Genomic DNA, 12,404 nt, shown 5'->3' with positions numbered 1-12,404 from the left:
TGTTATGGTTCTTTGATGCATTGTAATTTTAACAGCATATATAATTAATCAAAAACATTATTTTAACCGTTCTAAAATATAGCTATCGTTAACTACGATAATAAAATGTCAAATTATTCTGTATAATTTATTCCTTATTTTATTCATACAATGATTATCTTTTGGATTTTAACAACTTATGTATATATTAATTTGCTAGCAGTAGAACGCCCTTAATAGGTAGTGTATGATTATACCATACACTAGTGCTGTAGTTCCACTTTATACAGAATGCACGAAGTAGATATAAAAATGTGTAATCAAAACAATTTCATTAGAACTATAGTATATGTACAGTAATTACAGCCTGCATCGCGTAAACTGAAGTTATTTAATGCCGATGCTATTAAATGGACTTTTTAGAAACAGTAAAACGCTGTTCGAAGAACTTGAAAGTTGTAGACATCTTGCTTTCGCACTTCTTTCCGTTACTGAGGTCAGTAGAACGAAAAGACAACTATGATTATGACAGCGAGAAAAACCTGGAATAACAATGATTATGTAAGGACACTGGCATTACTTACTGACATAACATTTCTATGGCAATGTCTAAAAAAATACTTATAATCTTTAAAACAAAGTGCAATCTTAGCGAAGATAACTACATTTAAAAATATAACAAATGACAATGTGGATTAAATAAGGAGGAAAATAAAAAGTTCTCCATGTACATATGTATGTATAAAACAAACGTATTGTTACAGTAAAATTAATGTAATGAACATTTCACCTTAACCATTTACACTTAAGATGTAGTTTCAGAGATTAGTTTCTGATGATATATACATAAATATGTAATTAAAATAAAAAAAAATGTAACAGTTTTACATTCAATTCATCAAAAATATTTATACGATGTGTTGATTGATTTTATAGCATGGATACGATTCATAAGACTCGCAGAAAATTGTGTAAAACTGTAACAGTAAATTGCAGTCTTTTATGTAAAGAGAATATTTTTCACATGGTATGAATAATACTCAAAAAAAGGACACTTTTCTTACAAACACCGACCACCTTTTTACATGAAGTTTTTCCTATGTGCACACGATAATGTTAATTTTTTACACTACACAATAACATTACATTTCTTAACATAAAACTCGTTCATTTTTCTTCCAGTTGTCAAAATACTAAAAAATCTTACAGAGTTCTTTTTATTAGGAGTCGTATGAATTTGTAGACTAGTAGTTGCAAGCAAATAATGATAATTGTACTTCTAATCTTTTCTAGGTATACTAGAAGTAAAGTTAAATCAGATATACTTTGTGCGTGTTAAAGCGCTTCCTCCTTTCGTTGGATCCATCATACGATCCCAGTTGGTGTGTCCAACCACGAATCCAACGGCACGCATTTTCTCCTGCTCTTTTCGTTCTTCCAAGTCTGCCCATCGTACCTATTGAATTTATATGTACTGATGGTAATATATTATCACAAAACGTTGACGTTTCACTGGCAACTTAAAGATTCACGTACCCGTTTTTTACCGGAAGTGTCCTCCATATTGTAGTAGTCAGGAACCTGAAGGAAGTCTTTCATTGTTTGAACTTTTCCCTCGTTCTTTTTTCTTGCAAGACCATCCAAACGATCTGTATTACATATGCATACATTTAGTATGGCAGAGAAGTGATTCCTTTACAGAAATTTCATTACAGTATATGGAAATATGCGTGAATATATTGTATATAAAACTGACCTAATTTATCTTCTGCTTCCATTCGTTCCCATTTGCTCACACCCTAAAAATTATATTGACAATCATGAACATTTCTTTTACACAATACATTCTATCTATTACAGAAAAAACTTACAACACCATCTTGAGTATCTTCTTGACTATCCTGACTATCTTCATTCTGTGGAGATGGCACCTTTTCTTGTGTTTCTTCACTATCTTCCATATGAACCTATGAGAAGACAAATTTGAATAAGATTCTTATGCAACTTACACAGTCTAATAATTGTCTAGGTAACCGACCTCTTCAATCGCTTGATCTTGCAACATCGAATTGACATCTAGTTTCTGGTGATAGCTTGGTGTCGGCTCGAAATAGTCTATAATCCTGTTTATCTCATCTTCCGTACGATTGTGAATATTTCTTTTCAAGCAGATTTGTAAATCCATTTCCATTTCACATACATATACCTAAAACCGAGTGTCTCTATAGGGCACTATAATAACAATCACCTATTCCCATAACAATTGGAACTTACTTTAAAACCTTTGGTTTTGGCGAAACTCCACATTTCTTCGTAGTCACAAATCTTCTCGTTAATACAATCTAGTATTATAAAGCTAAAGAAACCGTCGGTGATATTTTTCTTAAAGGCTTTTACTAATGATGTTATGTAACTTTGTTCCATTGCCTCTTCATATTCATAAACCATATCCTACGGAATTCATCGAAGTCATAATAAGTAACAAATATTACATTAAAGCAAAATTAAGTTCAACGGTTGAATAATACGTTTCTATACCTTAACTGTAACTTTCTTGCCATTATCATCTGTAGATTCTATTTCCTTTTCAACCAAGAAATAGTCGTCAAGACTTAAGATTCTTGGTGCAGAACCTCCTTGTTCTACTTCTCTGTCCTACAAAACAAAAAGTATGTACTTCGAAACGACTACGAAGGATATTTATTTAACTCACTTTAATAAGTTTGGCAACAAATGATTTTCCACTGCCTGGTGGACCTCTCAAGATGATAGCTATTTTTGGTGGTCTGTTCTGACGACCTGGAGGACACAGTAAGTCGTCCACCATTGTGCAGTTTGGAGTTTTCGCCAACTCCAAAGTCTTTGGTGCAGGTTCCAGTACATTGTGTTGTGTGTCTGTAACACTATAATGCATAATTTTAATTTACTACGAGATCTTATCAACCCACCCTATGATTTGTAAGTATGTAGCAAAAATGTTGAAACAGTTTTTCGTATTGAACACAAAAGAAACAAAATCAGGAGCGAAATATAAATGATCACAGGTATATAATACTTTACATATTCAATGTGACTAATACTCGAAATATACCTTCTAGTTCAGTCACAATTCAAAGCTTTGCACAAGGTATTAAGACGTTAAACGTATCTAAATTTTTCTCGTTCTAGGAAAAAACAGAAATGCTTTATGGAGCAATTGTAGGCGACAGCGACAATGCTATGAAAATTCTGAAAACGGTGTGTACTTTTCCACGTTACCTGTATTTAGGTAAAAAAAAAAAAAAAGAAGTTTAAACAACAGAAAACATATTTGCACATGGCACAAACATATAAAAATGAAACATGTTTGTATTATGTTGCTGTATGTTTCATGTGTTTAACTTTGAATTTCCAAATGATCTAACGACGACAAAAATGTCATCAACTTGTAAACACAGAATCATCAATAGTACACATGAGAACAACAAGTCCTTCGAGTATTTTAACTAGTCAGAATAGTTGGATTAATAATGTAACCCATACATATAAACATATAAAGTTCAACGTGTAACGAAAACCAGTGGTTTTCAAAAATGTTTAACAAGTGTCAAACGTTGACACCACAGAAATACGAGCACAATGCGCTTGCTTATTTTAACAGTTTGAAGACACAGCATCAGTTTGCATAAACAAGTCTTCATACTTTATGCAATATGCAACGTTCGTCTTAAATTTAAATAATCTATGACTGGATGCCAATGTTATAACTCGAGTCTGTGTAAGAACACAAAAGTTGTAAAAGCATTTATTTTACAATGTCTCAAAAGGACTAAAATCATTAAAGACGCAGTTTTAATAATCAATGTCACGTACCTGCTGTCCGACGGTATTGTCTCAACGATGCTCTTGTTTGAGTTCTCCTGCCAGTTTACATTTCCTTTCGATCTAAAGACAGTTATATATTTTCAAACGAGTCCATAGATTTACACATTAACATAATATCACGCGATTACTTATTTTACATAAGAAACGAATGCATAAATGACAGATATCCACTGGTACCGTACCTGTCCTCATCTTTCTTATGTTCTTTATTAGTTTCCTTCTGAGGTGGTTCACACCGTTCCCTTGTTCTTTCTACAGTTCAGAAAAAGGAAACACTAAGAATAAAATTGGACAAAAAAATCGTGGATACTTATATTCTCACAGAGTAGTTCTTATTAAATCTGACCAATGTTCGTTCATAATTAAAAGACTACGACAAACAATAATAATGATACTCAAATTCAGAGATTTCAGACAATTCAACAATCAAATTACCTTTGTTAGCGTTCTTGTCGTGTCGACTGTCTTGATTTTTGCTAGACACACGATCAAATATCCTATCATCTCTGTCTTTTGGTCTGTAGTCATCTTTTTCCCTATACTCTCTTTCGGCCCTCTTATCGTCCACATAATCATTGCTGTGCCTTCTGTGCCTATAATCGCCTGATCTACCGTCCGTTTTGGAGGAGTAGTGCTCGTAGCTCCTTATTTTCTCTGTGTACTCCTTCAAGTTCTGTTCGTTCTCCTCCCAGTCTTTGAAATCTTTCTTTGGCTGCGCCTCACGTTCCGGTACCAGTGGCTTTAGATTACCATGTCCGTAGTCGAAGCACTGCACAGGAGTCAAGTGATCTTGAATCGACGAGTGGGACGTGTGGGCATAGTCGACAACTTTGGCTGGTATATGCTCGACGAATTTCTTCTCAGTCGTGGCCCCAGCATGATTATAATTAAATTGTCTCTCTATACAGAATTCTTTGACGGTCGGGCACCTGACTTGAGATTGTCGATTATCCATTGGTCGTTTCATGTACGTATTAGGGCTGTTAAACTTTGAATACTCGGATCCTGATGACGTCTCCCCAATTGTCAATTCGCTCATAGTCTTGTCTGACCTGATGTCTGGTACGTTAGACTTATTCACATCCAAAGGAGACCTTCTTTCCATATTATTCATTGCAGTTTGATTGAACGGATCATTTCGAGCGAGCATAGGTTTATCATTGTAACCGAAGTCTTGCCCAGATCTTTGATCGGTATCGCCTAACACATTTTTCGAGAACTGTTGCCTCCATCCAGGATTTTGTTTGTCATTAGAATCAAACTTGCCTTGTTGAATACCCGGTTCTATCGGCATTTGATCCTTCGGCTTGAACACCCCTCCATCGCCCCGGGTGTCAGAATTACCAGCATCTGAATTCTCTCTATTCTTGGAACACATATTGTTAACCTTGTCACGCGTTGTGAACGAATCATTTGAACCACCAAGTGAACCTCGTGATCCAAAGAATGTGTCACTTTGACCTTGTGGTCCAAAACTGCCATCAGCGGGTGTATCGAATGTTCCTTTTGATCCACTTGGACTTCGCAGATGAGGCGTCTCATTGCGCCGTGAACCAAATAATGTATCACTGGGACCAGAAAATTTAGGTTGGCCTTCATTAGATCCCCTAGGAGGAAATTGCAAATTATTAGGACCCCGATTATCGAAAGATGCATCGTTAGGTCTACCAAGCCCAAACTGTCTGTTCGGTCCTTGGGGCATAAACTGGCTGTCATTAGGTCCTCTAGGACCAAACTGACCATCACTGGGTCCTCTAGGACCAAACTGTCCATCATTGGGACCTCTAGGACCAAACTGTCCATCATTGGGTCCTCTAGGACCAAACTGTCCATCGCTGGGTCCCCTAGGACCAAACAGTCCATCGCTGGGTCCTCTAGGACCAAACTGTCCATCGCCGGGTCCTCTAGGACCAAACTGCCCATCGCTGGGTCCTCTAGGACCAAATTGTCCATCGCTGGGCCCTCTAGGACCAAACTGACCCTCATTAGGTCTCCTTGGACCAAACTGTCCTTCGTATCTGGGACCAAACTGTCCAATATTAGAACCTCTGGGACCAAACGGTCCATTATTGGGACCTCTCGGCGCAAACAGCCCATTATTGGGACCTCTGGGCGCAAACGGCCCATCATTAGGTCCTCTTGAACGGAATTGTTCTTCGCTGGGACTTCGCGAATCGAACTGTCCACTGTTGGGTCCTCTTAACCCAAACTGTCCGACGTTAGGACCTCGAGGCCCCAATGAATATGCATTCGGACCAGTTGGACTAAACGGCATTGGGCCTCTAGGTTCAAACATAGGAAATCTACTGTCATTAGGTCCTCGGGGGCCAAGGAACGGTGCATTTGGTCTGAATTGCATTCCTTTGGGACCAAACGCGGGATCAAAATAGTTTCCAGGATTCGGACAATCTGGACGGTTCAATAAAGGCGGCGGGGACGACTCTTTTCCATCCGTTCTACACAGAGGATCCATCGGTTCTATAGTACCTGTGGTAACAGGTCCCAAATTTGGCAATTCAGGCGGTGGTTCCATATTTAAATCTTCAGGTTTTGGATCATTTTCGCCCATGAAAGGTAATACTTCGGTTTTCTTGTTAACCCCATTATCATTGCCGGATACATCTTGATTCGTTTCTGTTGCTTCATTTATCACGTTCTGAGTATCTTGTTCTAAAGGAATACTGGACGAATTCTCACCATCTATGGACATATTAGTGGGATCCTTCTGCGCTGAATTATCTGCGGGAAATTGACCCTCGGTCCAAGGTGATTTCTCTAATAATGGAATCTCAGTTGACACCGAATAATGATTAAGATCATCTTTACGCGTATTATCAATATTTTGTTCGCTGGGCTGAAAATTCGTTAGTTCCGTTTGATCCGCTCCACCGACAGATTCACCCTTGTTCTCTTTAATCATATGCGTATCGTTCCCTAGGTTTATCGTGTCTGATCTGAGTTCTGTGTTTATAGGATCGTGCACTTGTTGCGGACTGGAAGTGGGTCCTCTAAATGGAACACCATCTCTTAAATCAATCGAGGTGTTACGTCCAATTCCCATAGGATAACGTGGTCCAAAATCAAAATTTCCTTGAGGTTTCAAGTCCCCGGGCATTCTAAAATTGCTAGGGCCAGGTGGTCCACGAGGACCAAAATTATTATTTCCAGATTTCATGAACGGAGAATCACCAGTTATTCTCTTAAAGCTTTCGCTTAGCGAACCAACATTACAACTTTTATCAGAGTCAAGAAAGCTTGGTCTAAACACATCAAACGCAGCTCGTCGTTTTTCCATAAGCTTTTTCAATTCTGGTGCGAATTTATCTGGCGGTTGAAACTGATTAGGTCTATTGAAACCACGCCTATCTCCTGTATCTTTTGGATCGAAATTCGATTTCCGATCTAGATTACCTCTGTTGAATCTATCACCACCTGGACCGAACGATTCATTGCTATGTCCAAATCTATCATTTGGTCCATAACGGTCACTAACATTATCACCTCCTTGTCCAGTTCTTTCAGACGGTGGTCCGAATCGATCATTTCCAAACCTGGTATCTCCGGGTCCGAATCTATCAGTTGTACCAAGGACAGGACGATCGTTTCCTAAACCGAATCGATCATTCCCCGGACCAAATCTATCATTCGGGCCAAATCGATTACTTCCTGGTCCAAAACGATCATTTCCAGCAGCAAATCTATCACTGCCGAAGACATTCTTTTGCTGATTGAACTGATTGTTACTTTGCTCCTGATAGTTTCTATCATCTCTTCTAAACTGATCTGTCTCAAGTGATCTCTCATCGTTGAACTTATAACCATCGTTTCGTTGACCATATAGATCATTAGGTCGAAACGAGTTACCTTGTTCGTTCGTACCGTCTCGACCAAAACGATCCAATGGTGCACCATCCTTTTGTCGATTGAGTTCACTGTTACCAAAATTGCCCGGAGGACCAGTTTGACTGAGACGATCGGTGGGAGCATGATTTCCATCAGGACTATTTACATTGCTCGAACCAAATGGCGGTGGTCTTCCTTGCATGTTAGATGGAACCGAGGGTCGTGCATTAGCGTTCTGTCGATCGTTTCCAGTAAAACCAGGTGGCGGTTGTGCAAAGTTTGGTGGCGGCTGCGTGAAATTAGGTGCAGCCATTTGTGTTGATGGTGTACCGAAAGGTGGTGGAGGCACGCCAGTCATGGACTGATAATTAGGGAAGCCTGATACGTTCACTCCTGTATTATACTGTGGTGCCCATTGCTGCGAATTCCAAGGCGACGATGTCATCGCATTAGAAGACATCATGTTCATAGCTGTTGGCTGAGACGTTGACACCTGTGAAGTTCCTTGAGAAGAGGACACCATGGTTGACGTATGAACACTGGATGCAACAGTTTCTGTAGCTGGTGGTGGCGGTGGCGGTGGAGGTACACTGGTGTTTTGTTTTCCGGTTAAACCAAGAGTTTTCCCAATGCCTAACAAATTGTTAATCAATCCTTGATTTTCTGTGCTCGTCAGAATATTCAATATCTTTTCGTCACCAGGTATGGTTTTATTCTTTTCCACTTCTGCCTTAGCAACAGCCTGCTTTTGCTGTTCACGTTTTCTACGCATCTGTTCACGTCTCTCTATAAGCTTCTCACGCCAGGATGTCCATTTCGCTTCGTACTGCTTGTACTGGGTCTACAATGAAGTGACATTTCTTTTGGAAAAATTAAAGCCAGTGCTACTTCATGTCTAGAATGTTAATTGACACTGTAATTCTTTCTTCAAAATAACAGACGATCATAATATTACTTACCTTGTCCGGATGATTAGCATTTTGCTCTTTCCACTTATTAAATTGTTCCTCCCACTGTTTAAACTGAGCGTCAAACGTTTTTTCCGCTTCAGTTAATTCGTCGTCTTCAACTTTCAACTTTTTAGCACTACTTGATTCACTAACGCTACTGCTACCGCGTTTACCGGTTAAATTACCTTCTTTGCTACTACTACTACTTTCAGGAGGTAATGGTGGCTGATTAGGAGGTAGAGGGGGATTCTGAGGATAACTTTGTACACTAGTTTGCATTTCCGCGTTCGCGTTTTGCTTAGCAGGAAATAATGGAAGATTGTTTTGATGTGGTGGAGGCATGCTTGTAAACTGATATGTGTTTATCGTGGTTGGGGGTAATGGTGGTTTTGTATCCTCTTTCGGAAGAGGTGGTGGAGGTTGCACAATTGGTAATTGTGACACCTGATTGGCCAGATTCATATTCTGGGCAGACATGTGCTTCATTGTTTCTTGATACTGAAACAAAATTGAATAAAGTGATTCTATAAATCGATATGACATAATTTAATGTTTAAATGATTGAATAGAAAAATTAATATTTTATTTGTAATTGCGGTATGGATTCTATCTTACATTTTCATCAGAAACAAATTGCAATTTTCATCAAGAATTGGAAATATATTTCATACAGTTGAACTCATTACTGTTTAATGCCAAACTAATCTTCTGCATACCTTTTCTCCATATTGAGTTTGCCATTGTTGATACTGCTGCTGCCACTGCTGCCACTGAGCCCAATTTTGTTGTTGAGCTGCAGCCCACTGTTCCGTTGTGTATCCACTGGGTGCCTAATAGAAAAATATAATACTTTCATTGTGTCTATTACTTATTATACTATAGCTACTCTGCTCGATACTAAATAAATGAATAAGTTTACACTCTTAGCTTCAGATTAAAAGGACAATTATGAAGTTTGTGACAATTCAAAACATTTAATAACTCTGATCAAAGATCTAATTACTCGAAGCTCTTGAAATTATGTTATAAACAGGAATTTTTACTATAATACTTACTGGTTGACTATAATACTGCATGTATGCTTGCATCATTGCCATGGGATCTGCTCCTGGTGCAGCATAAACTGGTGGTTGAGGCATTGTAGAGGCAACAGCACCAGCTGACAATTGCCATTGGTTCCAATTTTGCATTTTTAAACCTTCTCTCTAGCAAATGGTTTGCTAGTGCATTCCAAACTGTTTTAAGGGCCGCAGTCCGATTGGACGCTATTTTGTATTCAAAGAAAATTGTTATAGAGTTACTGCCACACATGCACACAATATAGATTAAATATATATACATATACATGTACCAGTTTATGTACTTTACTTTCAGGGTATAATCACCAATCATACATACATTTGAATAAAATTAATGTACAAATATCTGTATGTGTTAGAAGTACTGAGGCAACTTTTAAAAGAAAAAGTTTAAATGATATACCTGAAATATTTTATACATCAGCATTGGGTTGTCTAGATAATAATTTCAAGGAAAGTTCTCCTAAATTTGTAATCATTGGTGGAAATAATCAATCAACCAATTACTATATTAGTAGAATATTATATAAATAATATTATTCTCTTATTCTATAGTAGTCCGACGAAAATTAAATACATATAGTTAAACAATTCATTACCAAATCAAACAGAGTAAGTTTTATGTATGATTAACATAAAAATGTATTAGATTTGTTCATGACTATCAATCAGTAATAAATATTGCAGAGTAGCAATGAAACATTTTAAAATATATGTATTGGCATAATTCTCTTATGCTTTATTCAATAAGTAATGATACATATGTAAAATGTGATTTATTATGAATGTTTGGAAAAAATACACATATGTACATAATAGATTTCAAAGAGTAATTCTTAATTTGCTTAATGTAATAAATCATTATCAGCAGATATGTTTCCATTCAGTTATCATAAAAATGAAGTAATGAAAGCAACCACTTGCTTTCGTGGAAAGGAAAACCAATGGATTATCAGTACATATTCTTGAAAGTAAGAGTTAAATATACACTAAAAATGAGTGCACATAAATCTTCTTCTCAAGGCTATAAAATTATAATATCCATTGTATATTATTCCCTTTCTTGTTGGAAGCAAGTAAAGTTTTTTAAAAACTAAAACTAAAGGAAGGTATAACAGTCACAAATTGATATAATTGTTTGCAAATGAAATTATTTCATTCTCCAACAATTTTGTCCATTTTGTTGAATCTATTAGACAAGAATTATGCTAAATGTAATATAATTACATTGTTCTAATAGATTTAACTTTTGATCTGGAGAATAAAATAAACTATTTGCATTGAAACAAACATGTATAGGTAGTTGAAGAAGGCTTGCACCAAGATATACAAAATAGCAATGGTAACAACAATTCTTAATAACTTACTAAAATATGTATAATTGGTATACATGTACTATCATTAAAATAGATAATGATAGACAAAATTCAGAATAAAATGTAATCATTTCATACTAATATACATAATATAGATTTGGCACTATGTTAGATAAATTCTTTGTCTAGTATAGAGTGTGTTTATTAATAATAAATCATACACATTTCTCAAAGAGTAAATATCAACTTAAATTATAGTCAGTCTTAATTTCCTATCAAAAAAAGTTTATTTTGGCATTTTCGTTCATTCTGATCGCATCGCAATGTATAAGTAGCGCACAAAACGCTTGTGCTCTCTACATATGTAGGTACATACGTTTGTATCAAACTGGGTCAAGAAAAACGCATTGATTCAATAATTAATTTGTATATGCGTTCAAAAAACGGAGAAGCAAGAATAATACGACTATCCTCTGGATGTCATAAATTGGTAAAGTCATCGAAGCTCGTCGACTAAATATAATAAACCGATGCAGTTTCAAGAATAATCAGTGATAAGCATCTCAACGCAGTCGTCGTGATTGTTAATGAGAAATAAATTTCAATTTCAAACAGAATATTCGCTATCAGTCCAGCGAAAATACAATAAACGAAACAATGTTTTCATTTTTTATACTGCAGTTTTATATTGTTTAAACATGCAAAGAGTCACACTACCGAAGACCCATTATGATTCCCCGCATTCTTACAGAAGCGAACAACGGGAATGAAGATCAGTGTACAGTAAATAATGGAATCTTAGAAATTGTACTCACGACTGGTTCTCCTGCAAGCAGCAACACTTTCGATGTAGTATTCACGAATATCGCGGTTTCTTTCACGGTAACTAACAAAACTCGGAACGAGACGTCGAAACTGGTCGGAATGGCGGCTGGTGACGACGGACCAACTAATTCGGGATGCCAACCGTGTGTAGAAAGTTCCTAGATACAGATGCCCTAATTAGAGAGGAAATGAGAATGCCTACGCCTGGAAATTCATTGTTCCCGGGCAAGTACTATACCAAGCGACCAATTCTGAATTAAAAGTAGGAATCTACCCGTTTTGGTTTCATGCTACATAATAGCACCGACTAGGTATAGGATAGACCTATCATCTTATAGGACTTCGTGTTTCGTGTTCTGAAATACCGATAGTGTAAAAAGTCAGGGATTTTCTGCTGCCCTCTACGTTATGAGAACGGTGAATTTGTGAACTACATTAAATCTAAGAAGTGACCATGGTCGTGAACGGATTCTCTTCCATCCATTCGCTATAAAGTAGACGTATTAGAAAGGAGTCTTGGGTTCGTATCCCGACGGACCTATATTAGT

General features: G+C 37.0%; 1 protein-coding gene across 2 annotated transcripts; it reads right to left on the bottom strand.

Annotated features, from left to right (window-relative positions):
- Positions 1-350: 350 nt before the first annotated feature.
- LOC107189789 lies at positions 351-11,912 on the bottom strand. Of its 2 annotated transcripts, XM_015578428.1 has the most exons (16): positions 11,847-11,912; positions 9,692-9,901; positions 9,353-9,466; positions 8,646-9,134; positions 4,279-8,527; positions 4,026-4,095; positions 3,832-3,903; positions 2,693-2,882; positions 2,518-2,634; positions 2,254-2,430; positions 2,018-2,185; positions 1,851-1,946; positions 1,736-1,778; positions 1,516-1,628; positions 1,305-1,435; positions 351-521 (listed from the first exon to the last, which is right to left on the bottom strand). In XM_015578428.1, the coding sequence occupies exons 2-16, from the start codon at positions 9,824-9,826 to the stop codon at positions 503-505; spliced, it is 6,183 nt and encodes a 2,060-aa protein (XP_015433914.1). In that variant the 5' UTR covers positions 9,827-9,901; positions 11,847-11,912; the 3' UTR covers positions 351-502. The 2 variants fall into 2 exon arrangements, with proteins under 2 accessions (XP_015433914.1, XP_015433916.1); XM_015578430.1 differs by lacking the exon at positions 11,847-11,912 and having other exon boundaries at positions 9,692-9,965.
- Positions 11,913-12,404: the final 492 nt, after the last annotated feature.

This window comes from Dufourea novaeangliae, unplaced genomic scaffold (assembly GCF_001272555.1).
Source record: "Dufourea novaeangliae isolate 0120121106 unplaced genomic scaffold, ASM127255v1 scaffold162, whole genome shotgun sequence".
Classification (NCBI taxonomy): Eukaryota; Metazoa; Arthropoda; class Insecta; order Hymenoptera; family Halictidae; genus Dufourea; species Dufourea novaeangliae.
Note: the sequence above shows the minus strand (reverse complement) of the source record. Positions and strands in the feature narration are given on the sequence as shown.

Excerpts from the sequence above, each read along its gene's own strand:
- LOC107189789 (XM_015578428.1), bottom strand. The coding sequence starts at position 9,826 with ATGCAAAATTGGAACCAATGGCAATTGTCAGCTGGTGCTGTTGCCTCT. Across the intron at positions 8,528-8,645 it reads ATGCTAATCATCCGGACAAG|ACCCAGTACAAGCAGTACGA; the intron begins GTAAGTAATATT and ends ACTTCATTGTAG. Across the intron at positions 2,635-2,692 it reads TTGTTGCCAAACTTATTAAA|GACAGAGAAGTAGAACAAGG; the intron begins GTGAGTTAAATA and ends TTTGTTTTGTAG.